Raw genomic sequence first — 26,093 nt, forward strand, 5'->3', positions numbered from 1 at the left:
CGTCATCGATGAAATAAACAACAGGATTTGTTTTGTTTGTGTACATGTGTATATTTTTCAATCCTTAATATTCATAAATTACACGAAACGTATCACAATTTACTGTACAATAACAATCACTTCCTTCAAAATCCCTTCTTCAAAGAACTAATCTAACTTGTACAGCAGCAATGAGATGATTGGCGGCGTCTGTCTTTGACATTTTGACAAGACCCATCTTGTACCGATGTCATGCATTAAAAAGCTATAAAGTTCCACCAAGTTCGGGACACGTTCTTAACAAGCCTTAAAGTTCCATCATTAACCCTACACATAGTGTTAATCAGCCGCAAAGTTCCAAAGAGTACCATGTGCCTGTTAAAAAGCTCCATAGTTCCGCAAAGTACCGTCTATCTCTTAATCAGCCACAAAGTACGACATCGGAACGATTTTTCGTTAAACAGCCCTAAATCAGCTATAAAGTACGAGCTGGCTATTTGGGAATACTTTGAAATTTGGTCCACGCTGGTAGCGTTTCGGTTGGTCACAGCATCCCTCAAAGGTTGTGTAGTGGAGTGAGAGAACGGATACACACTCCGCCCGTCATCTTTCCTCTCGTGTAATAGCATTTTTTGGAAAATATTTTCTAAAAGTGTTAAATTTGCACATTTAGCAACCTAACTGATCAAAAGCATAATTTTATCCCACTGTGCCGGTGCAACGTATCGTTAGAAAAGTAGATGGTGTGCGTGACACGAAAGCTCTCTCACTCGCTCTCTCTCTCTCGTGTTTGCTCCAAACCCACCACATGCTTTCTCTCTGCACTCTCTCTCTCTCTCCGTGTGTGTTCGTACTATAAATATCACCCCTTTTCTCCCCCTCGCCTAGACATTTGAAGGTCACTTGGCATGCTTGGACTCGGCCGGACTCGGCGGTATCCAGGTTACCGTGCAGTGTACAGCAGCGCCACAGCACATGGTGTGTGGCTTTGTGTTGTTCCTCTGATGGGTTTTGCAAAGAAAAAACAAAAGCAAACAAACAAAGGTAAACACGGAAGGGTTTGGCTTTTTAAAGGGTGGAATTACCGAGTGGAGGAAAAAACGGTAAACCACACTGTCCCAAATGACCCTAATCGGGCACTGGACACTTTACCGGGGCTTAGCGTGAGTTTTTATGCAAGCAGGACCCCATTTTAATCGAGCGTGATGTCGTGATTTGGAGGATTTATACACTCTGGAGGTTGCCCCCTCCCCTCCACTACGAGGGTCCATAAAGTTCGCATGACGGTGTACAATTCGGTTTCGTCAAAAGCACAGGCGCGCCTCGGTAATGAATTGGGAGGAGATGATCTCCGGCATAGGCATGACATCATCATCGACTGGATTGTTTCTTTTTGGAGTAGTGTTCCCTCCGAAAAAAAGCTTTCGCCCGGTTACAACGCACTGGTCGGTCAGTCAACTGTTGATTCGCTTTCGACGCTGGCGCAAACCAAACGTGCAAGCAAATATGATGCCTCTCCCCCGGGTCCGTGACAATCCGTCCGGAACGAATCCAAGAATCCAAGGGGAGCAAAACCGGTATTTATGCAAGTTCTAACGGTGCCTCCTGCAATGGGAGGATGGAGCGAATGCATTGATTAATTGGACGCGACGGGCGAAAGATGCGTACTATTAATAAGTGCGCGGGAAGGCGCACAAAACCGGTCCACCGGGTGTCCGCGGCAGTTGTTGCTGGCGGGTCCAGCGGTTCCAGCGGTTCCAGCAATTATTATTGGACTGCGAAATTGTGCAGAAGCCCCACAATCGACAAGGGCGGAGCGGGATATATTTCTAGTGCTTCTTTGTTCATTCATGCTTCATTGATTGATGGGCAAATAAATACAGCTTCAAACGAAACCGTATACTGCGCACGTTGGTTCTTCTGGGCGTGGAACTTATTTGTATAACGGGTTAAGCATGCATAACATGGTCATTAATGCTTGCTTTAGACAAGTCAAATGCTGGATGAATATCAATGGCACGAATAAAACCAATTGGCAAATTTAATAGCCATGTGCGCGAACGCCAAGTCCATCGATACTTCCTTTTGTCCCTTGGTCAGAGTTTTGCTTTAAGTTCAACACATTCAGTAGCATTGCATTTCAGTAAAAAAATCCCTTGGAAATTACTTGCCATGTTGAAGAAAGTGTAGAAATCAGTTACTATACCACTTCCTAAACCGGGAATAATTCGTGATTCGTTCCTTGGCCCAGTATCAGTCAATGTATAAGTTCATGTATTAGAATAAGTTCAGTATGCGTTATTACAACGGTATGGGGGTTGGCGATTAGTTCCAGCATCAGTAGGAGATCAGGATACGTTCCAGAATTTGTAAGGGTTCAGGATCAATTCCAAAACCGGGAGAGCTTCAAGAGCTATTCCAGAACTGGTTTAGGTTCAGGATCAGATCCATGGCCGCTATCGGTTAAAGATCAGTTCCAAGACCACTTAGGGATCAAGATCATTTTGCAAGAACGTTATAAAGATGGGCTCAGTTCCAGGATCGGTATAGTGTCAGAACCACTTGATGATCGATTTGGGCTCAGGATCGATGTGGATTCTCGATCAGTTCTAGGACCAGTACAAGTTTCAGATCAGATCCAATACCAAGATGAGTTCAGGATCTGTTTCAAGATCGGGATGGCTTCAAAAGATGTGATATGATAGCCGATATGGCTTCTCAGGATTAGATGCAGGGTCACTATGGTTATGTGGATTAAAGATCAGTTCCCACACTTATATGGAATTGGAACCAACTCCAGGATCGTGATGGGTTCAGTATCACTTCATAGAAACGGTATGGATTCCAGGATCTGTATGGGTATCACTGGTATGAGTTGAGGATCAGTTCCAGCACAAATAAGATATATGTTGCAGAACCTGTACAGGACAGGTGCATGATCAATTCCAAGACCGGGATGGCTGCAGGATCTATTTCAGAACTGTATTGGTATCAGTTCCAGAAACGATATCGGTTCGGGATCATTTCCAGGATCTATATGAGTTCTGGATCATTTTGAATAACGATATGGATTCGTGATCAGGTCTAGGATCAGACCAGGAGACCAGGATAAGCTTCAAAACCGGTATGGATTTAAGTACAGTTTCAGGATCGTAATGGCTTCAGTATATGTTTCAGGTATGTCATAGCTTCAGGTTTGAATTCAGGATCTACTTCAGGACCAGATCCAGGTACGGTATGGGTTCAAGATCAGTTTCTAGACCGGTATGTTGTCAGGACCTGATTTGAGAGCCGGTATGGGTTCTTAGGAGCGGATATAGGGCCGCTAAGGTCATGGGTTCATAATCAATTCTAATACATGTATCGGTTGTTCAGGATTAGATCCTGGATCGCTGTGGGTTGAAGATCAATTCCAACATTGGTATGATATCAGAATCAGTTTCAAGATCGCTCTTATTGCGCTTAGAGCTCTTATCGCTAAATTTCTCTAACTCTTCTTCGTATTTTTCGAAATGTACGTTTCATATCTAAAATGAAAATAAAACAGTAAATTTAGCTCAAATTATTGTTAATTGATGTGATTGTATGCATTGCATTGTCATCAAGATCTTCACGCACGGCGCGTGCATGAAAAGGGCTCTCACAAGAACACGCACAACCACTTCCTCCTTTCGTTTCAAGTCAATCCTTTATTCTTAATGTGTCTTGTTCAAGTCAAAAGATTCGATTTTTCGATTGCGCCTCATCATATCCCAAATTTTGTATGTATAATTTTGCGGTTGCGGTTGTTGTATATAGCGAGAGATCAGATTTGCATGTTTCTGTGTGAGTGTGTGTCAGGGGGAAACATGGAATGGGCTGGAGACTGGTGAACCGACATATCAATCGAGGAGAGATCAAGAGAGAGCGAGAGAGAGAGAGAGTAGGGATATTTATATTATTTTTCGTTTAATTTCTATGTAATAATGACTGTTTGTGTTTTCGCTCTATCTCTCTATTTTCCTGGCCAGTGTCTGCTGTGTCTTCCCATTTCTATCGCTACATTTAACTGTATGCTTTAAAGAAGAGAAGGAAGAAGAAGAAGAACAAGCCATCTCTCTCTCTCTCTCTCTCGCTCTCTCTCTCTCTTTCTCTTTCTCTCTCTCTTTTCGCTCCATTCCCAGCAAAGACCGGTGTGTATGGTGTGCTTGCCGTCCTCCAGTTGACCAAGGTGTAATAAATGACAAGGTTAAGTTGTTTAGAGCAAAATGACATTTCTCGACTTGACATTTCTCTTCCGGAGGCTCCGGTATAAAAATCGGGGAGGGCTGGTGCGGGGTAATGAAATTTGTATGCAGAGAGTGACAGATGTCCCCCACAATGTCGCCCAGCAAAAGCGATAAAAATCAACCTTCTAAATACATTATCCTTGCAGTTGACGGATCCGTGTGTTGTCGTGGCAACACACAGCAACCACCGCCTACTACCCCAGGGTTGTTTTGGTTTGTTCATTTTTGTCCCTTTAGTCCACACACTTTGTTGATTTTGTTTGTTGTGTTTTGTTCTGCTTTCCTCCCTCCCTCCCTCTTGTTTGTATTATTTTCCATTTGTGTTTCTTTATGTCTCGGCCACGAGAAATAGCACAAGTTTTCTCTTATACATTTTGGGGTTTTTGTTTTGCTTTGTTTGTCATTGTTACACCTCGCAAAATATCTCACGATAAACATACGTACGTATAATACACTGAACAATACACATACCAATAGGATACGGGAAAGAATGATGGCTTAATAGGTGCCAAAAATGCGCGGTTTCGGTTCCCGCCGGAAGGCAAATAATGCCAGAGTTGCTGCTGCCTGTCCCTTAGAATTAGGTGTTGTATGTGTGTGTGTGTGTACTTCTTCTTTACACTCTGTTCTATTCACATAACATCTCTTTCCCTTTCCGCTCAGCTTTGAACTTGATATATTTATAGCTCGGCACCGAGAGCTTTCGGTATTATCGTTTTTTGTTTGTTTCCTTCCTTTCCTTTCTTTTAGTTACGTAATGCACAGTAAATTAAAATTGTATCTTCCATTGTTCATTTGTTTTTTTTTTTTTGGTTTGTTTCGATCCGTTTTTTTCCTTCCCTTTTCTTCTTCTTGCACATTTTTCCAGTTCGATTTTATCCTCTAATAGGAAAAACAATCTCATTTGTTGCACTGTTTTACATCACTTTTCTTCCTTTTCTATCGACTTTTGCAATTCGACAAACATCGAGCACACACTACACACATTCGTTTCTCTTGTTTCTTTATAATATCCCGCACCACCTCTTTCTTTTGCGCAAAGAGAGTAAAACGTTTAAGAATATTCATATACGCTTATGTAAGTGTGTGTGTGTTTTTTTTTCTCGTAACTTTATAGTATATGACAGTAGATTTTAGTGTTTAACTTTAAATCCGGGAGAGCTTGTTGCGTGTTGCTGCTGGGAGGAGGGTTTGTTTTGCGCTTCTTTTTTGCTGCTTTTGATTAAACGGTTTCTTTAAATTACACACAGAAGAAAATACTTTCACACATTCACACAACTTGACACAAGAAGTAGTTTTCTCACTAAAATGTACTCACACACTCAGACACATTTTAACGGGCTTAAACGGGGGGTTTCCATTCTCTTTCTCTTTCTCTCTCTCTCTGCATTTCTCTCTGCTTCGATCGATTGATTTGCATCGATCAACACTTTGATCGTGTAGTTTGCTTCTGTTCTTGTATCGTTTTACTTTGTTATGTTTTAATACATTCATAGTAACTTACTTCTTCTACTCGAGCATGAATCACATTGTTCTGTTTTTCTTTTCTTCTGTCAACGGTTTTTATTTTTTGCTATTTGCTGCAAATGCTTTAAACATTTTGTATTTTCTGATTGTTTTGCATTTTACTGCAAATTGTATGGGTGTGTGTGTGCGCGCGTATAGCACACATAATAGTGGTTTCGGTTTAATGCTCTTTTCTGTGTTTGCCCGGTTTGCCGGTTCAATCTGCTATTCTATACTAGTTTTTTTTTAATATATATTTATCTCACTATGCAAATATTAGTTAAATTGTAATTTCCTTCTCTCACTCGCTTGCTCGCTCGCTCTCTTTTCATTTCGTTTCGTTTTTTTTTGCTTTCTCTTCGACCACCATTCAGATCGATCGCGATCGAGAGAAGGGATGATAATAACTTCACAATACCAAGAGCTAGCTGTTTTTGTTTTTTTTACACACTTTTTCCCCACCCCTCCGCTTCTCGGTGTCTCAGTCTCCTGCACGGTGTTCTTTGAACGTGTAAACATAGAAACATATACAGATATTACTACTAGCCATACAGGCCCATCATGTGGCGGGGGGATCTGTGTTTCATCCCTCTTCTTTTACACGCCATAAACGCACATACATATACAAACACACGTACAAGGAGGAGGGTCGGGGATGTTGAATGAAATTTCGAATATCTTCTTTCCCTTGCTGTATGCGTAAAAAAAAACAAAACAAAAAAAAAACACTCACACACAGACATACGGAAGAACATTGATATATAATATTGTAACAATTAGATGTTGTATCGAGCACTTGAAAATTGCAAACACTTTATATCTCGCGCATAAACTCGCGGTGTGCTCAAGAGAGAAAGTGATTCAAGAGTGAAAAACGAACGCATGGCAAACAACGACTCCCATATTTTCTTCCCTCTTCCCCGTTTCCCTTTCTTCCTAACACTGTGTGTGATGATCTCCTGGCGCTACTGCTGTACGTTTGTGTGTGTGCGTGTTGTTGAGGGTGCTTTACAAAAGTTGGAATCTCTTACACGAGAAGTGCAATCAGAGCTTAGAACGGTGAGTTTTGTACTGAAGAAATAGTAGCCCAACGAACGTTCAGTATACGTTCACACACACACCGGCTGAGCACAATCAACAATTAGCACGATCGTTATGTTGGTACACGATCGCTACAAACACACCTCTTCCCCATCAGCATTATGTTCTATTGCACCATATTTGTGTGATAAATAAACTCGCATCGTATAAAGTAAAGGGAAATTCATCCCGTTGCTCTTTTCGCCTTTTTCCTATTGTTCCTGTGTGTGTGGGTGTTCTTTTTGACTAACACACGAACAAAAATTAAGTACAATTGGTCTGGAACACCACACTGCAACAAATCCACGAGGAGCCTGTCATCGACGCTTTTGATCCAATTTCCTGTCCCTTCTCTCTGTCCCTCTGCTATACAGCTCCAGCACCAACAGTGCAGTCCCCTGCTTTTGCCCTACGTATATGCGGAAGCGGCTACATTGTTTGTTTGTTTTTTTTTGTTCATCCTATCTAAAAAGTCTTCTTTGTGTTCTCTGTTTGTTCGGCTCAATAGCAGCAAAGGGCGTGTTTTTTTGCTGGTGCTGGCGCGTTCTACAGCAGCCCTCTGGTTTCTCTCCCTCTCTTTTCTGTTACAAATGCCGGTTAGAAAGACAAACGAATTTCTGTGGAGCAAATCCTAAAATGGAGACACACACGGTGGAAAATTTGCCAATTTACTGGACAGAGGGTGGATTATTGCACTATTAAATTCTGTTTTGTGGATTACATCTGAGGTTTGCTAGAGTCAAGAATGCAAATAGTGGAGGGAATAGAAATGGCTAAAGAATGCTGCTGCGCTGCTACTGGTGCTAGCTTTGGTAAAGCGATCATTCTTCCATCGAAGCGTGTTTATCGTAGTGAAAAAGTTGCATATTTACATACTGTTATACTGTGCTATTTCGTTTTGTGTTTGTGTGTGTGGTTTTGTTTCAGAATTTGTCCCGTTTTTGCTCTGTTTTCTCCCCTCATTGATTATTGATGTGTGTTTTATTTGTGCAAATTTATGCAGTGTAAATTAATTATCCTTCACTCGAATAGCACACTCCGGGGGACACACAAAGGTTAATTTGCATTTGGTTGCAAACTATTTCCAGAAGAAATAAAAAAAAAAAGCTTCATTCGTAATTCCCATGCATCGAAACGAACACAGCACAGCACGATGGTGTGTGGGTACAAATGGTTGCACACAGTAAAAAAAAAATACACACAAAAACTCTACCATAATTGAGCAGTGAACCGCATCGAGAGAGAGCTTGCACAGCAATCCATTCATCAATAAATGCACAATGCAAATTGAATCATGTGTGCGTGTGTGTTGAAAAGAGGAGAGATGCAAATGATGGGAAAGAAGCCAGGAATGTTGAGCAAATTATTAACGTTTCAACACCAAACACCGAACAGCGTGGGGTTGGTGTTGAATGTTACTTTTCCAATGAGTGGAAATGATGCCAATTGTATTGCATAATAAAGTCAAATAAGAAATTCGACAAATTTGCACCATCGGGATGGTAGAAATCATATCAACAGGAAGGACAGTATTTATGGTCTATTTCAATAAAGGGAACAGTTATACAGGGTTTCCCAAAATTTATTGGTCAGTTTCCAATTATTTTTTTATTGTATCCCATAGATTTTTGGTTCGTTCCCATAATTTATTGGTATTTTCCGATTGGATATCAATACAATTGGATAAACAAATTATGGGAAACGGTCAAAAAATCGTAGGAACGCACCAAAAAAAAAAAAAAAAAAATATGGGAACCCACCAAAAATTGATGGAAACCAACCAATAAATCGTGGCAAGCCCTGTAAAAGGGAGCCACGCTTCGCCGTTAGAGATCACTGTACTTATGGGTGTGTTGTTTTATGTTGGTTATGGAGGATTGTTTTTTTCAAAGACAAATTTCTTATATTCATTAGGCGATCTAATAGAGATCCGATTGACCTGCTCTCTAGCATACTGTTTTTTCTTCTTCTTCTATGGCATTTAGTAGAACCTACGTTGCAGTGCGGGAGCAATTTCACCTGTTGTTTCGGTTGTTGCGTAAAACATAGTACAAGACAAGACACTTATTACTTAAACACCACCTGGTTAAACTCTGATTCAATCTCAAACTTCAGATTTGCTTTTCCTTTCCGAATTCCCTGCTGGCCGATTTTAAAAGTAATGGCCCTTTTTCCCTCGTTGTATTACAGAGAAACATTGCACTAGCCATGATCCGCGCCCGGGTGCGGCTCGGTACGGTGCTGTTGCAAACTTAACTGAGCGATCTATTCTGTCCCTTTCCTATAGAAAGAGAGACCTGTTTGTCGATTTGCAACCAGACGTGTGTTTACTGTTCGTAAAATGATATGCACTCTACTACTGTATCTGCTGCTATATACTGCACTATAAACTGCCACGGGGAGTTAAAACGATTCTCTACTTACTGCCTAGGTAAACGGGAATAAAGGGAAAAATATTGTTTTTAAAAACAAAAAAATAATTAAAAGTAAAACGCTCCAAACGCGGCAGGTGTATATTTTTGCTAGCGGGGTTTAAGAAGCAAAACGAAAAAAGCGTGATAGGTTTATCACGCACGGCACAGCACAGCACAGCATACAAACACAACACAACCGATTGCAAATTTTGTGTTGTTTTCATCCTGTTCTTTGGTTGAACGCCAGATGAAATAAAGAATGGAATCCGCGTACTATTTGCTACTAATTTGCTGTTCTGTTTGTAATGTGTGCACATGTGCTGGGGATAACATACAGCTTCGATTTGTTTGTTTTTTGGGGGGAAATCGGGCAGTTAAGAGCATTTCCTTCACTTCTATCACAATCATCCAGCACACCACAGAGAGCTCTCACACGTCGTGCGGGCATAATCGTTCCCAGGATGCAGTCAGCAGGTATGTGTGTGTGTTTGCGTTTTTTCTCAATAGATGGAGCAATCATCAACCTCACAATAGCATCCTTTCCTTAACTCCTCCTTATCACAAGCATTTACAAACAGCGCAACAAACACAACCACACGCACACACACATTGCCTTCCTCTTTTTCTCTCTCTCTCTCTTTCTGTGTACAATAATGTAATGGAAAAGGGGCTTTGAGTTTCCTTTTTCCGTTTGATTGTGAGGGATAAAACGAGTGCAAACCGAAAAAGAAGTAAAATAAATGTCCCACTCCCCACGCATGAGGGGGATCGGGATGATCGGGAATTACCAAACAGAACGGATCTCTAAACGGGTGACTGGTGGGCGCACTCTCTCTGCTTATGCCATGAGCTGCACATAGGAGAGATATCTTGTCGAAAGCTCTGCTGCTGTTGAAACTCCTGTGTTTTGAAGGTTTGGCATTAACTACCACATATATCCTTTCAGCTCCCCCCCCGCCCCACCAAGATACTAACATGTAAACACACACTCACACACACAAACACTCATACAGGCGATCCGAGAGACTTTGATGGCGCTGCGATGGGTCGCGGATCCATTGACTCCAACGCACTGCTGATGCTGGCCAACCATGGGCTCTGGAACTGAGTGGCTCTTCTGATGTGTTCCGTCTGTATGAGCTGTCGAGGGGAGGTGAGGAGTGGGCTAGTGTAGGCTGCTTATACTGGCGGATCGTTGTGGTTGAAGCGCAGCGTTTCCTCGAAGATTAATTGTTTCAGCGTTTCCTTCGGCAGATCGTCCAGCTCCATCGCGATACGGAACGGTTCCTCGGCCACGGGCTGTGTGCGTGTGTGTGTGTAGAATAAGTCGTCCGATTTATTCATTCCCCATCCGGCGGAAGGGTGGATGATGTTGATGATGGGCCACACACAACAACCAGAGAGAGAGCGTCGTCATTTACCGGTGTTGTGTTAAACGCCAATTCCGTTGCAATGAAATTAAACAAAAGAGATGCAAATGATTAATGATGAGCGTGTGTGTGTTTAGAAGGTTGCCTTTCGGCCCTTTCGGATGCTGGGAGGAAATGGCTCCTTCCGGTTAGACTGATAATCATCGTAGAGCGCTGTGTGTGAACGAAAACCCCCTTACTAGTGGAATATCCATCATTTGCTAAACTATTTCCTACGCCGCAAGACGATTTCTGTCAAGCGTGTGTGTGCTTTTCCGAGTGAACCATGCCTTTCAAAACCCATGCTACAGAGTTCGGAGGACAGCAGTCCGGTGTCCCTTTTTGAAAAGAAATGTGATTAACGATCGAGAAATGTTTCCCCCCCCCCCTCCCCTACCCTCCTTAGCTACCGAGACAAACTGATTACCGAGACAACAAATTGACTCGAAACTTAGTTTTGCAGCATTTCGCTGATTGCTACACTTCTTCCGAATCGAACGCACAGCGAGCGTGGTTCAAAGGAAAAAAGTTTCGAAACCATCCTGCACCATCATCCGGCGGAGGAAATTTGCTTCCACTTGTGGTGCGCGTGCGAGCGCTGAAATTCTTTTCGCTACGTTCACACCATTCACCCCGTACCAGAGGTTCCAGTTTGCATGGCATGGAATGGCAAACGAGCACCAGAAGGAACGAAAACGATGAACACGATTGGGAAAGTTGGGGCCGAATGGATTCGAAAACGGGAAACTAATCATTGCACTAATGGCATAATCTCACAGCCATAGAAATAGACGCACACACACGCACACCGTGCCATCGTCTGACGTCACTGTACGAACACACACATACAAGGGGACAAGCAGAAACGCTTTCGGTGTACGAGAGCTTTCGATCTTGCTTTGGGTGAAATTGAATTAGCCTGAACTGTTGGTCAACTCCTGTGGCAGAAAGGGGATGCCGGCTCTCCCTGCTGGCTCCGGCAACAGAGGGAAAGTCGTAAGAACTTTGCCAACTGCAAACTACAAACAGGTTTCGGGTCCTCAAGGCAAGTAAACTAGCACGTACGGGATGGTAGAATCAAATTGAAAGCGCTTCCAGATTTTTTAGATAATTTGCTTTAAAATTCATGACTCCGGAAAAAGCACAACCGTTGCCGTCCCGTCAAAGTGTGATGAAATGGGTTGGCAAAACAAGAAACAACGTCCTCGCAGCGAAGCAATTTCCCATAAACAGACCCGGATTACGATAAAGCCAATCCGATTAAACATAAAATAGAAACAAAAAACAAAAATAGGCCTCGAAAGCAATTAGAAACGATACAAAGGGAGCGAAAAAGAGAAGTATGAAGAATGAAGGGAAGTTTAACTTGCAACCGACGGGCGAGCTATTACATTACGATTAACAACAAAATTGCTAAGTACCTCCGCAGCGGGAATTGTACTCTAAATTGGAAAAAGGTGCACACACGGGGGAGTGGGAACTACATACATCCACGCCTCCCTCCCACTGCAGAGTGGAGGACGGTTTTCCATGGATATAATTATTTCCCCTACTCGCTACAAAAGGAGCAGGAAGTACACACAGCAGCGCACAATTTAAACCCTCATTACACACTTCGCTGAAACTGTCGCACACTAATTTTCATCCCGAAGGAAGAAGAGGATCCACTCCCACAACCACACCACATGGGAAATTCGTCCCCTAGGGTCGAGTAAAAAAAAAGAAAAAGCGGCCCATATAACTGGAATGGAAATGGGAATCAATCCTGCATGACGACGACGACGGATGAATACAACGCCGAGGAAATGTGCCACTGGTTGTACAGCGCCCCATTTTCCGGCCGTGGATTGTTCCCTACCTCGTCCGCCGGATCGTAGTACTGCTCCAGGTAGGGATGGGCCAGCGCGTCCTCGACCGAGATGCGATTGTGCGGATTGAACGTGAGCATCTTGCCGAGCAGATCGAGCGCATTCTGGTCGGCGTTGGGGAAGAGGCGCGACCACGGAACCTTCGGCTTGTACGGCAGCGACTGCAGGTAGCTGCGCGCCTTCTCGTTGATGATGCACTCCAGATCCTCCTGGGACGGGGAGCCCAGCACGCCCAGGATGTGGTTCAGCTGATCGAGATAGTGTTTGCCGGGGAAGATGGGCCGGTTGCTCAGCATCTCCGCCAGTATGCAGCCGACCGACCAGATGTCGATCGATTTTGTGTAGCCCTAGAAGGGAGAGGGAGAAAAAGGGATCGATTTTATTGAAGGCAGTGTGTGTGTGGGCGTATATGGTCATTAGGGGCGGGTTCCTTACCTTGGAATTGAGCATGATTTCTGGCGCCCGGTACCATCTGGTGGCCACGTACTCCGTCAGGAAGCCGGTGTGATCGTGCTCGGGATCGGCTACGCGTGCAAGACCGAAATCACAAATCTGCAACGAGCAAAAACAAGAGTGGGCACAAACAAATGCACAGATAACACACACATCGTTGCGCATTAGTAACAGTTTCACGTCGTTGAGGCTCGTCGCGGCACTGTGTGTCGGCGCAACGGCGCACAATCCGGACCACCACAAAAAGGATTACACTGAGAAGCGTTTTTTTGTTGTCGCAACGGTGAAATGTCAGCTCCGTTGGACCTGGCCCCGCCGTTTGGCTTTGTGGCATTTCAAACATCTGTCGATGTTTCTGTCGCGATTTGTTTTTTTGTCGGAGAGAATGTTTCTCCTTCCACTTGAGGTGCTGCTGGTGCGATGACCAACTCACGCTTACCTTTAAATCACAAGTCGTATTCAGCAGCAGATTGCTGGGCTTCAGATCCCTGTGCAGCACGTTTGCCGAGTGGATGTACTTCAGGCCACGAAGTATTTGATACAGGAAATAGCAGATATGATCATTGCTTAGTCGCTGTGAAGGAAAGAGAGCGGAGTAAAAACGTACACAAAATCGTTATAAATTGGGACACGAAACGAAGCCTTTATAGAAGGTCACTCAATCGATGATGATTGAAATGGGGGAAATTGAAATTTAAGCTAATCTCCAACCAAACCCCAACAAACTCCGTAGGGTCTAAACTAAGTAAGTAAATCAATCTTCCATCGATGCTCGGCCGAAAGCGATGGGTCGTCTCCGAGCGGCCGTCGAGACACAAACGCTTGAGCCTTTCGCAATACAAACAGCATCCTTAATGAGGCGAGAGAGCACAGGACCGAAGAACACGTGCTTCATCCATAAATAATCATTCGCCAGGACAGCACCACCATGGACGGAGCGATGTTGCCTTACATTTTCAACCGAACTTGCCTGCCCTTGTCTCACGCTTAATTGAGTTTAGCTGCAAGCTCAGCGTCAGCAGCTAGATCAAACGGAAATGCTTGCAATTGATTGGTTTTGGGACACACACACATACACACTTTTCCTTCAACATTTATTCTCTATTCACGGCCACACGGCTTACCGGACTCTGCAAGAAGTGCAGAAATGTCCGCTCGCAGGTCCGGTATCCTCCCCTGAAACGTTAAGGGCTTGGCCTAGGCTTGACTTTCAGGTAATCTAATACACACTCGCCCGAGACAAGGGTCATTTAATCATTCTTTCAGCAAGCAGATTCGGGGAGAGCGAGCGAGCGAGCCCGTGAATGGGGAAAAAGACCATCACACTTCATTGAAAGCAAAAAAAAAGAAGAAAAAAAAACGGAAAGGACACACAAAAGCCAACGCTTCATTAAAAATGGAAATCTCACTCCAGCCGAACGGCCCAATCACGAGCGAAATGAACTCTCCGTGCCTCGACCCTCGAGTGCAGAGCAGCAGTTGGGGACGGATCAGGACCTGGGGGAACTGGTGGACATTGTCATGTCACATTTCACCTGCCTGGCATCCGCGCTTCCGCGGAAGGTACGCGAAAATGCGTGCACATAAATAAAGTTGCTTTGTGTTGCCGCAGCATCGCACGCAGTTCGCGTGAAGCGTAGCGAGGTAGAACATCATCCCGACCCCGACTGGTACACCAAACACATTCGATGTGGAAATGCGGAACGGTCTAATTGAATTTTGAACACAAAACTTTACGTAGAATTTGGACTAGACAAAATGAATTTGAACGGTCGTTCGTGCTTAGCAAAGGCACGGCAATGCGGGGAAAGGACGAGTTCGCCGCTTAGCAATGGTGGCGAGGAATGGGGCGTTCATGAAATGGGGAGCAAAATGTCTACCCAGATATGGTGTGACGTTGTTCCTGGGCCTGCTGGGCACTGAGTGCTTGCGAGGCGTCCGATACCGAAACGCTGTTGGTGAAATTGTCATCTTTCATTGAGTGTGTCAGACACAGGAAGGTGAGTATTGCCCCTCCTGGTTTGAGCAATGTGAACCCGGACAGCAGCACCATTTATTCGGCCCCAGAGTGCATACCGGATGGATAGAGGGAAGGAATCAAACTGTCAGGAGCACCCGGGCACAAAAACACACACGCACACACAAACGCACACATTATATGACGGTCAAAGGATCTAGGGGAAACTTTGTGCCAAAACCCCGAGAACGTAATTAGCGTAACTATTGAGGAGAGAGAGAGAGAGAGAGAGAGAGAGAGAGAGAGAGAGAGAGAGAGAGAGAGAGAGAGAGAGAGAGAGAGAGAGAGAGAGAGAGAGAGAGAGAGATTTTGCTACCTTGGAGTTGGAGATTGGCCAACGAGCCGTGAAAATTGTGATCCTAATTGCATGGCAATTAAGTTGGCAGTTTACTTTCGATTGAAAACGTAATAAAACTTACACAGAAACGCTGGATTTACCTCGTCACAAGGATGAAATGTCTCTTTTTTACTCCACCGATTGCATACTTTTAGGCGGTTTTCGGAAGTCCCCGTATGTTGCACACCTATTGCATACTTTTAGGCGGGTTTTTTTCTTCTTCCCATTCCCAGCCAGATAGATTAAGGAGATTAGATGGTGGAATACAGAGCACTTTGGTCATTAATTTGGTCATTTGACATAAGGTCCGCGGGGTTCAAACGATTGTTTACGTTCTTTTTCAACTTTTTCATGTATTTCATCTGCAACTTTTTGTTAATAAAGTGTATTTTTCCAACGCATTTTGGGCTTTGTTGATTCTTATTTTGACATTTTTTTGTCGCAGTGTTTTTTTGTGTATTGTGTATTTGTGTACTGTATTGTAAAATTCACTATGTTTGCGACATATTTAAGGACAATAACTAGGAAATCTTTCATATTACTCCTTTTGCTCATCCTTTTCTCATTATCTGCGAAACTATCGAGCAAGACAAAAAAAACTATCAAGTCTTTTGTTAATTAATCATTAAAATTGCAGTTAAGAACCAATGAATTTGTTCTATTTTGCTTTGTTTTGCGTGCAGAAACTAATGGTTAATGGTTTTAAAATGTCCTTCAAAAGTGGTGACCCCCTTAAGAGGCTCTATTCTAGTCAGCTGATCTCTTCAATGATTCCCATTCCCAGGCTTACCTGTGTTTTTAGTAGTTTGTATAGATCAGTCTCCATTAAGCACTGAACAATATATACATCTTTCATCTGCTCTATACTAGGCACCCGGAGGATATCTCTTATGTCTATGATCTGGAAAGGAAAGCAGAAAAAGAGGAAGAAGAAGAAGCAATGGTTAGCGAATCGGTTAGCATTTATTGATTTGCAGTGAAGATGGGCTTAAAACAATGCGGAAAGAACCCCGTCAATAATATCCACCCGAGCTGATGATTGAACTGTCGGTTTGAAAAAAGGGCCTTGAAAATAGAAATAGACAAAACCCTTCGTCAAGCTACATTCTCTGGGTGACCGTGGAGCCTGTGTTGAGTTCCGATAAAGCCTTGGCACGATGCGCTTTTCCGAGCATTTCACTGAAAATAAAAATCATTCCACGGTCTGTTAAACGAGGCAGCGGGAACTTTCCGGAGCTCAAAGATAAACAAATCCGGTAAGCTTGCCCAAGTGCGCTCTGTCTCCCGCAGCCTAACCCTCTTTTTTCCTGGTGTACGTTGCTCTCGATGCTCGCCTTCGAGGCCGGTGCGCCACTTGGGCCAGTTGCGGATGCTTATTTTGGGGCAACACTGGAGAGACAGCGGACCGACCGACCCGACCGACCGGTCGGTTTTCCTTCCAACCCAATGGGCAAACTGTGCACGGTCGTCAGTCACTGTTGTGTATCTCCTCCTCATCTGGCTGGCACATCTCATCATCGTTCGTTGCTTCGTAGCCGATGGGCCCCGTGAACTCACAAACCCAAATGTTTCAGCATGCAACACAAACCTCGCCCCAAACTGAACCTTCCATCCATCGGTGATGTTTCTGAACCCGTTCTCTGCTACTCTTTCTCTCGTGAGGGACAGGGGTTTTTCGTTACCGAGAAAAGATGTACAAGTTGCCTCCCCCAGGGTTCAACAACAGCAGGAGGAGAGTTCGTCGGACGAGCATGAAAACTTTCAACCAGTGGGGCGCGCCGCACTGATGACCCTTTCCATTCCTTTTTTGGAGCGTTGTGCGAGAGCCTTTTTTCTGTAAGAGTATATTGGGCAGGGCCAACGGCCATCATTGCCGTTGCCGGATATATAATGTGTGCGTGTGTGTGTGCGCGCGCGATTGAACAACAACAACCGGCGGTGGTCGAGTCGTGAACTTTATCAAACACAAGCCTGCCAACACTATTAAAATACCGAGGGAGGCCAGCTACACAACACAAAACCGTAGAGGGGGATTGTTTTGGTTTCTTTCCCCCGATCGTACCACGGAGCCTTGGAAGAAGGTCCGTAAGAAAATGAAAAGGATGCACCAGCAAAAACAACAAAAGAACATCTTTTTACATCCTGAACCAGCGCACAACCCCGTCAACGGAGATTTAAGCGAACTTTAAACATTAACCTCCTGGTGCGGAAGTTCATAAACATCGCCACTACCCTTAAGGGAGCAGCAGTGCGCTGGAGGAGAAGATCGTGTGTCGGCAAAATTAAGAAGCAATATCGCGGAAGCTTGTTACTGGAATGTTACATCCCCAGCGTGGTGGCGGTAACATTCCCATCCATCAGCACGCACAACACAGACAGAGCGGCGGCAGCAGCACAATCGTTTCCATGTAACCCTGGTCGGTCGGTGAAGGTAGTAGTGGCTGTACATCATCCTGGTTAACTTTCAGACAAAATGAGCTTGCAGCAGATGAGGTGATGCCTCTGCCCATGGGTTCTTCTTCTTCGGAGGTAAAATTGTTTCAGTGGAAAAGCGTCGTGTGAGAAGACTGGGGCCTTACCCAGAAGGTGAAGCTATTTATTTCCTTCATCATTGGTCTCATCATATCCCGAACCATGTCCAGGGGTTGGCACAGTAGTAAACTTACGGCGAGCATGTCAGCAGGAAATAGACAACTGCCACACACCGATGGTGGTCGTGTGGTTACCGCCCATCATTACCCTGGGGTCCCTTAGGGGAGGTGGGTGGTTGTATCGATGTGATAGTGCACAAGTCATATAGCTCCCGAGGGCTAAATCAAGATGGACTGATGGAATAGAATAATCCACTAAAATGACTTATATCGTGCGACAGGTACATTGGGAAGGCGTGGCACAAACCAAGCTGGAGCAAGTTAAGCGGAGGAAAATATTGCACCCACCAACCCAAAGCGGTTACTGTCAAAGGAAATTAAATGATGAAGGCATAAGCATAGGAAAGACATCTATCACAATTCTTGTTTCGGGGACTTTTGTTTGCTTGAGGGTAGTAAACTTTTTGAATTGAACTGTTGCGATATGGCGTTTGTTATTGTTGATAAATGAAAAATTTTGCGAAATCATATATTTCCCATCGCTAAAATTATGCGCAGCAGTCGTCGTTAGGTTCTAGCGAAAGTGTGCACTGTCAATATCTCAAACTTTGGGGAGATGCTTTTTCTAATTCGGAGAATTTTTCCTCTCCAAACCGCATTAAAACTGAATGAATTCGGTGAATTTTACAAGATGAGCAGAAAGATATTCATTATTGAGCTACGGGGAAAGCATTAGATGGCAAGCCCCTTTTATAACGACTGCGAAAAGAGTCGTCTGTGGATTGGATATAAAGGGTGCTGCTACTACAGTACTTGAAGATGGTGTGCTCTCCACCTTTCAGCATTAAGCATCTTCAATTTCAATACACTACTGCTAGGAGGCACACAGTTCCCCAGAAAACCGTCCAAAGATTCGCTGAAAAACGGCTGAAAGATGATCCCGTTTGAGTTGATATCGAGCTGCTAAGTACTACTCCACGTGCCAGCCACAAATGATGCAACATGCAAATAATATACCTTACGTACTTTAGATGAGTCAATCAACAACAAACAGAGTAGAGCACAGTTAAGCGTAGTCTTGTCCCCGCACAACAACAGTTTACACAAGGCGTTTGTGTGTGGATGCGCTGTGATAAGGGCTGACCAGCAACACCAAACTGTGGGTAATTGCTGCGTGATCTTGGGTTAAGGGAGCGTAAATAATGACTGTACATGATGATATCACCACACCATCGTCGTGCCAACAAACGACCAAGGCAAGGAATTGTGTGCTGCGTCCGCAAAGAGATTGTAGATTGCCGAAACCGAACGCATCTGTGATTCACGCTTGACAACACATCGTGAACAATCGAACAGAGATCTTATGACAGTACTCCGCAGTAAACAATATCCGCGTGATACAAGCGAACAGCCGAAATCTTGACATAACTTGCTCGCAAGGAACGCCTCTTAGTACAACGAATTTCTCAACTGAAAATATGTTCAAGAGATCAGAAACAGCTCACAAACACACACAGGCAGCGAAATGGCCAAGAGCGCTTGACGCATTTCGGGCTTCATTTATCTCGTGACACAAGCCTGGTACCGAAACCAGTCAACCTAAACCGGCACATGATTGACAACTTTCGGAAGTGACTGGAGAAAAATAGAGCGCGCAGCAAAGTGTAATGGTACCACCACACCCATCCCCAGAGGTCCTTATATTCTCATCTCCCCCATCTGCTTTGCGCTGCTGCTGGCGGCACTAAAAGAAAAGAGGGAGAGATTCCTGGAACTGCTTTATTATCAATGTTTATCGCCCACTGAGACCCGCCTGCCCGGGAGAAGGCGAAGAAACAATAATGGCAACAGCAGGATAAGCAGCGCCGACAGTACGACAGATTAATGACCGCGGGATATGAGCGCTGCGAGCTGGGCAAAAGAAGTGCCGATGCTTCTAAAATCGGATTTTTCTTTAGGGACACGCGCCAGCCAGCCAGCGGTTTTGCGGCTACCAAGAAGAAAGTACCACCAGATACAATCCTCCAAAACCAATCCATCGCAGCAGACGTGGCACATCAAATAGCGAGTGGCACACGCTTAACCTTGTGTGTTTCGAAGGGGAGAGAGAGAGAGAGATAAAGGGAAGAGTAATATTGGCTGCTGAAGTGCTGTGTGTGCGTTTGATGAATTAAGAGCTCAAAAATCGTCCCCAAATGCGATTTCATTTTGCGAAAGTGGCCTATTATGGCGGATGATTGGAAGAATAGTGTATAATCCATCATTCGCTTTTGTCCTGGACAGGTTACGAATGGGGGAACACAGTGGCTCTGCTCCTGGCACCTCCAGCTACTGGAGTAGTGAATAAAGGGAAAACTTTCCGTACGGTTAAAAAACGAGAAAAGTTTAAATTAGTGTACTATTCCCGCGTTCCGAGAAACGGGGCTCAAGAATGCCTCAACAGCAACAGTTCTCGCAAAACACAATGTGCCTTGCTTAGAGGCAAACGTTGTTTTAGGTACCTACTATTCCTATAGTAAGGTCGAACAATCTCTTCCAAGAGTTCGATCGATGCGGACCATAACAGTATAAAATATGGAAATAGATTCAAATCCAGTTTAGGGGTAGAAAGTCATTCTAGGACACACAAAGAGCCACACACTCTCCCGTAGGAAGAAACACGGCATACATTTTAATGGACTTTGGACTGTGGCAGGGTTCACCGGGTCACTTTTGATTGTTATACAGCATATATGTTCTCTGCTCACGAGATGTTTAAAAAAAGCTTTAACACATTTTACACATATTGAATACAATAACAGAGTTATCATTACAGATGTTAAAAAGTTACTTTTTGGAGAAACTGCTCAGTTCCGGTTCATTCAAACAGGTGATCCGGATCATTTTCAATCATTCTTTCTCCTCTAAATCTGCTAGTAATAACCGATTCTGCTGAATGTTATCTTCTCTTTTCTCCCACTGCTGTGTTCGACCTTCTGAGGCTATCTGAGACGAAGTACGACGCGAAGAGATTCGGCACTCAACGTGTTAACGAGCGTCAGGATCTTTCAAGATCTGAACTCGCTCACTTGACGGATCCGGATGAAACCAATGAATCAACAAAATTGTGTTGCCGTTTTAATAAAGACGAGTTGAAAGTTTTGCACAACAACTTGACTATTATTGCGATGAAAAAAACATATGCGACAGAAGTTTAAATTTACTCGGAAAGCCCTGTATGCTTCACGTTTCGCTACCGTTCCTTTACGACCCAGCGGCAACATGGCGAATGTATTATTGTATAAGAGTTTGATTTCCACACCAATTTTCACAAAGCGCCTGAAGTGTGCAAATGCATGTACCGTGGTTACATTAAATTGAAAATCTACACTCCATCCCCCGGTCGTGGACGTTTGGCATCATTATTCAATTAGCATTGATCCGTTGAGTGGAAATCGATTGACCGCCCCGGGAACTGAATTGTAAATTGTAATTTCTATTTCACGGTGCTTGTGAAGCTATTTGGAAGAGATGCTAGAGATAAGTTTATTGCTTTTCACACAAAAAAGCCCTAATGTCGCAGTAAGAGATAAAGTGGGGAATTAAATGGTAAAGCTTCACGCCACTTCACATTGTCGTTCATACGATGTGTGTTTGTCATTTCTGTTTTGCTCGATTGCAGAGAACATGTACCAATGGTAACACGGTAACGTCAACTTTTTGCACAAACTTTTCCATGCACAGAGAAAGCAAAGCCCGAAACTGTACGCATTTGACGACGCAGCTGCTGTTAATAGAAGACGGCAAAGATAAACAACAAACAGTAAAGGGAGGGGGCAGAGGGAGTCCAACAAAAGGTGCAAAGATAGGAATCAAACAAAGTGGCAACATCAAGCATAGGGAAAGTTGTGACAAGTTGTATCCCATTATTAAACGCTGTCAGAAAACACTAGCACTACAGTGAAATGGTGCGCGCTGGCAGTGATTTGCAAGCAAAACAGACGAAACAGACATATTCTCATGAGGCTTTTTGATGAAATTTAATTCTTTTTTAGGCTGTAAACACTTTTTTGCTTTCTCTGTTTTCAATGTCCCGAGGCAAAGATCGATCTGAGCGCAATACAATACTGCTCCGTTCTGTGAATGTTTGAAAGCAGCAACTGGGAAATGTTATAGTGTGTAAAAACGTTCCACGAATAGAAAAATACAACATCGTAAAACTTACGTTTTCGTGTTTGAATCTGGTAAGAATTTTGATTTCCCGCAATGTTCGCTGACAGTAGGTCTGATGCTCGAAGGGAGATATTTTCTTGATGGCAACTTTGGTCTTGGTGACGGTGTCCACTGCAGAGCTGCGAATTGAAAACAAGCAAAAAGAAAACAAAAACTACATTAGGGCAAACCGTATTGTTACCGGAAAAGGCGGGAAATAATTGCTGTCCATCCTGCAAACTGTGCGGGAAGGAAGGAAATTGGGAAAACCAGCGATACAAATATCAAACACACACATACCACGGGAGCAGCAGCAGCTAGGGGGGATTGTCGTTTAAAAACAAAAGGGAACAGAAACTTTTCCTTTGCTCGTGGTGCGGCGCGCTCGCCTACCACATGGACACACGATTCATCCAACTTCATTGCGTTTTGCTGGGCAGTTGGTCAGCAAATAGGGGCACCGGGGGACCGAGTGGTGCCCCTCGCAAGGCGCTAGAGGGGGCGTGCAGTTAAAGTTAGAGAGTGTGCAAATAATAGCAGCAACTGCAGGTAAATGGATCGTTGTTTTGATCAAATAAAAAAATAATAAATAAACCGTGGTTATGCGATACCGTGGTGTATTTTCTACCATGGCGCCGCCGATGTGAATGGAATAAATAAAAGTTCGTTGAAAAACAACCAACACAAAATGAAAATTGAAATTCTGCATCCAGCTAACCCCGCGGTGTTGGTTGGTGAGAGTATATGCAATTTATTCTCTTTTATAGCGAAACTGTAAAATAAAAACCCACAAAATTAGTTGCAAAATAATTTTGAAAAATCCCTTTATTTCACCCATTTTTCAACCATCTTTACGGTTGTTAAGTTGATAGCAGTAGGGTTTGTTGGGTGCGTTTTTTGTTGCTTATTTGAAGTGACTGGCCAGCACCCAGCGGCGATAGGCTATGGAGCGCGTTTGTGAAAGTTTTGCTCTTGACAGACGTGATAAGCAGAAACTTTCATTTCAGCTTTCGCGCAAAACCAGCCATATTTATTTCACTGGAAAACAGGCGAGCAAATTTAGCATAGCTGCGCTATTGGGAAAGTAATGTAAAGGAGAACAAGATTCAGAAAGAGCATTGAACCGATTTAAAAATGACTGTTGATCACATTGTATAAATGGACGTTGAATATGCCGAGAACACCGAACTGAACCTCCGATCGAAACGAAGCGAATATCTGCAATTTAATTTGTTTGAGCTTTTTGTGCTTAAAAAAAGCAAACATACGCCAGCAGCACGGAGCAGGCAGTATCGAACAAATTAAAGGACCGGTTTGTCCTGTGCAAACCGATACAGCATGTCCCCACATTGCACGATTACGTGTATGCCCACCATCTATTGACGCTACTATTCCTTGACCAGTTGAAAGCAAAACAAAAACAAAACCCGAGGAACGTATTTTATTCAACTATTTTTGGGTTGCGCTTTCACTCGCTGACTATATTTAGTTCCCGAGCACATGTCACGTGTCTCAATGTGCCTCCGCGCGATGGAGCAAATGGAGTGGAAAAATGAAGGTCTGGTTTCGCTGTCCGCATTCGAATTGTCAATTTTATTATTACATGCTCTGCCTTTTTTCGATGCCATAAATCATAAGCGAGACTGAGTGCGCGTGTTGTAACGGTGTGGCGACCTCGTAAACGTACATCGTATGTTGCGTATGTTTGTGTGTGTGGGCAAAGCTTTGAGCATTGGAAGTATTTCTTGTGAGGAGAACTTTATCATTCACCACAGCGCGACCAACGCCAACGTGCCCCCGAGAGGAGCATATGCTTTAGCGGAGGCAATCAAGAGCAAGAACATTAACCCCCCCCCCCCCCATCCATGGCCCAGCATTTGAAGGATTTTGTTTGCTTTTGGTTAAGGATAATTATTCTAGCAAGCAAATGTATTCCATAATCTAGCATTATGCATTATGCGATCGGAAATCGGAAACAGATTCCACTGCAAAAGGAGGGGTTGTAAGTAGTGATGGGTTATGTTGGCAAAAATCAGACTTCGACTCCGATCCGACTCCGAAAATGAGTCACCCGGAGTCGTACAGAGCCGGTTAGAGTCGTCCGGAGTCGTGGGTGTCCGAAGTCATAGTCGTCTGAAGTCGTCCAAAGTTGCTCGGAATCATCCAGAGTTGTCAGAAGCTAGAGTCGTCTGGAATTGTTCGGAGTCACCCAGTGTTTTCCGAATTCATCCAGAGTTGTCTGGAGTCATTTTGAGTCGTCAGAGTCGTCAGTAGTCGGAGCCGTCCGGAGTCAGCCGGAGACGACCGGTGGAATGTTTTTGATTCTATTCCTAGAAAAAAAGGACTGTTAAAGACGTGGAGGTGAAATGTGACGACTTCGACTTCGGACGACTTCGACCGATTCCAGACGACTCCCACTCCGGACGACTCCCACTCCGGACGACTCCTACTCCGGACGACTCCCACTCCGGACGACTCCCACTCCGGACGACTCCCACTCCGGACGACACCAGCAGACTCCAGACGACTCCGGATTCCAGATGTCTTCGATTCCAAACGATTCTGACCCTGGATGACTCCTAGTCCATGCAGTACTAGTAATTCCGAATTTGCGGGAGTTGGAATTGTGTCAACAATTCGACAGCCGGAGTCGAATTCGAGTCGTGGGTGTGGTCCAGAGAGCACACCACTAATACTAACACGTCATCTCTCGGCTGCCCTTCAATTTAACCAGCAATCGGAAGTGACGGAGGGATGCGCTGTTTTCCCTTCCGCTCGCCCTTGCTGTCCAAATCAATCTCGAGTTTCAGAGATCGAGCCCCGGCATTTCTCGGAAGGTTAGCGGAGCTGCTTGGGGGCTCGAAACCGTTCGGCAGATTGTCGCAAAACCTTTGTCAGGATGATACATTTTGTGTTTGTGTTTCAAGAAGAAAATGGTTCAATTTTTCTTCTGCCGCTTTCGAGGGATGGATGACATAAATAAAGCATAAAGAACGATGCCTGCCCTTCCTCCGCCACGTTGCAATGAGATTATCCGCGGCAGGGTAAAAGATAGAATGCGTTGTAACGGAGCTATTGCTATTTAATTAAATTTTCCCATGACATCTACAACATTCAAAGCGTGACAACAAAAAAGCGCAAACAAAAAAAGGCCATTAAAAAGGTCTAAAGCCATTTTTACCCACGGCAGGCACAACGCACTCAATTAACCCATCGTGCGATGGATGCGCCCAGTACTTGGTACAACTGCGGGTTTCCTAGAACGAACGGATTGGATGGCTGTGTGTTCGTGGAAAAATGAGTACCATTTTCACTATTGGAGAGTAGATGCTAATTTCCCTTCCTAGCGCATTGGCTTACTGTTCGAGCAGCTCGCCGTTCGCGTGTAAATATAGGATCAATCATAATAAAAGCCTGTTACAATCAGTATCAGGATATGATGAATACCTGTGCCATCTTTGCAGCAAGAAAAAATCGCAACTTTGCAATGAGCAAACACAGACGCTCACATTACTTGCCCGCTGGAATAATTCGGCAAAAAACTAGGCAAACGAAATATTAAAAAGTTGTCGAGTAATTTGAAGCGTGCACAAGATTGCTTTTTGTTTGTTTTTTTTTCGAGAGATAATATTGTTTTTTTTTTTCTAATAAAAGAAACGGGGTTTCACTAATCATATTATTTACCCGGACACACCCACACCTTGGAGAAGAGGAAAAAATGGAAAAATGTTACCTGTAAATCGATACAGGCTTGTTCGTGTTCAATTACAAACTCTTCTGGTGAAAAACTTTAGGCCGATCGCTATCAAACACGCCCGCCTCCAACAATGGAGGGAACGAAAAAAAAAGATCATCATCTTGTTTTACGCAAGCATTTCCAATGAAATGGTACAAAAGATGAATGGAAAAAATGGTAATAATACAGCTCCCGCATTATCGTTTAGCAATACGCCGATTAGTGGGTTTTTTTCTTCATCTGG

General features: G+C 44.0%; 1 protein-coding gene across 8 annotated transcripts in view; it reads right to left on the reverse strand.

Annotated features, from left to right (window-relative positions):
* Positions 1–5,041: 5,041 nt before the first annotated feature.
* The window catches only part of LOC1280167 (mitogen-activated protein kinase ERK-A), a 53,065-nt gene continuing 32,013 nt past the window's right edge, over positions 5,042–26,093 (reverse strand). For all 8 annotated transcript variants that reach the window (XM_061654696.1, XM_061654701.1, XM_061654698.1 and 5 more), the window contains 6 exons: positions 22,127–22,253; positions 16,122–16,232; positions 13,417–13,551; positions 12,960–13,076; positions 12,515–12,871; positions 5,042–10,546 (listed from right to left, as the gene is read on the reverse strand). In XM_061654696.1, the coding sequence (XP_061510680.1) occupies positions 10,427–10,546; positions 12,515–12,871; positions 12,960–13,076; positions 13,417–13,551; positions 16,122–16,232; positions 22,127–22,253 (967 nt within the window). In that variant the 3' untranslated portion in view covers positions 5,042–10,426. The remainder of the gene's footprint in view (positions 10,547–12,514; positions 12,872–12,959; positions 13,077–13,416; positions 13,552–16,121; positions 16,233–22,126; positions 22,254–26,093) is intronic.

This window comes from Anopheles gambiae, chromosome 3 (assembly GCF_943734735.2).
Source record: "Anopheles gambiae chromosome 3, idAnoGambNW_F1_1, whole genome shotgun sequence".
Taxonomy (NCBI): Eukaryota; Metazoa; Arthropoda; class Insecta; order Diptera; family Culicidae; genus Anopheles; species Anopheles gambiae.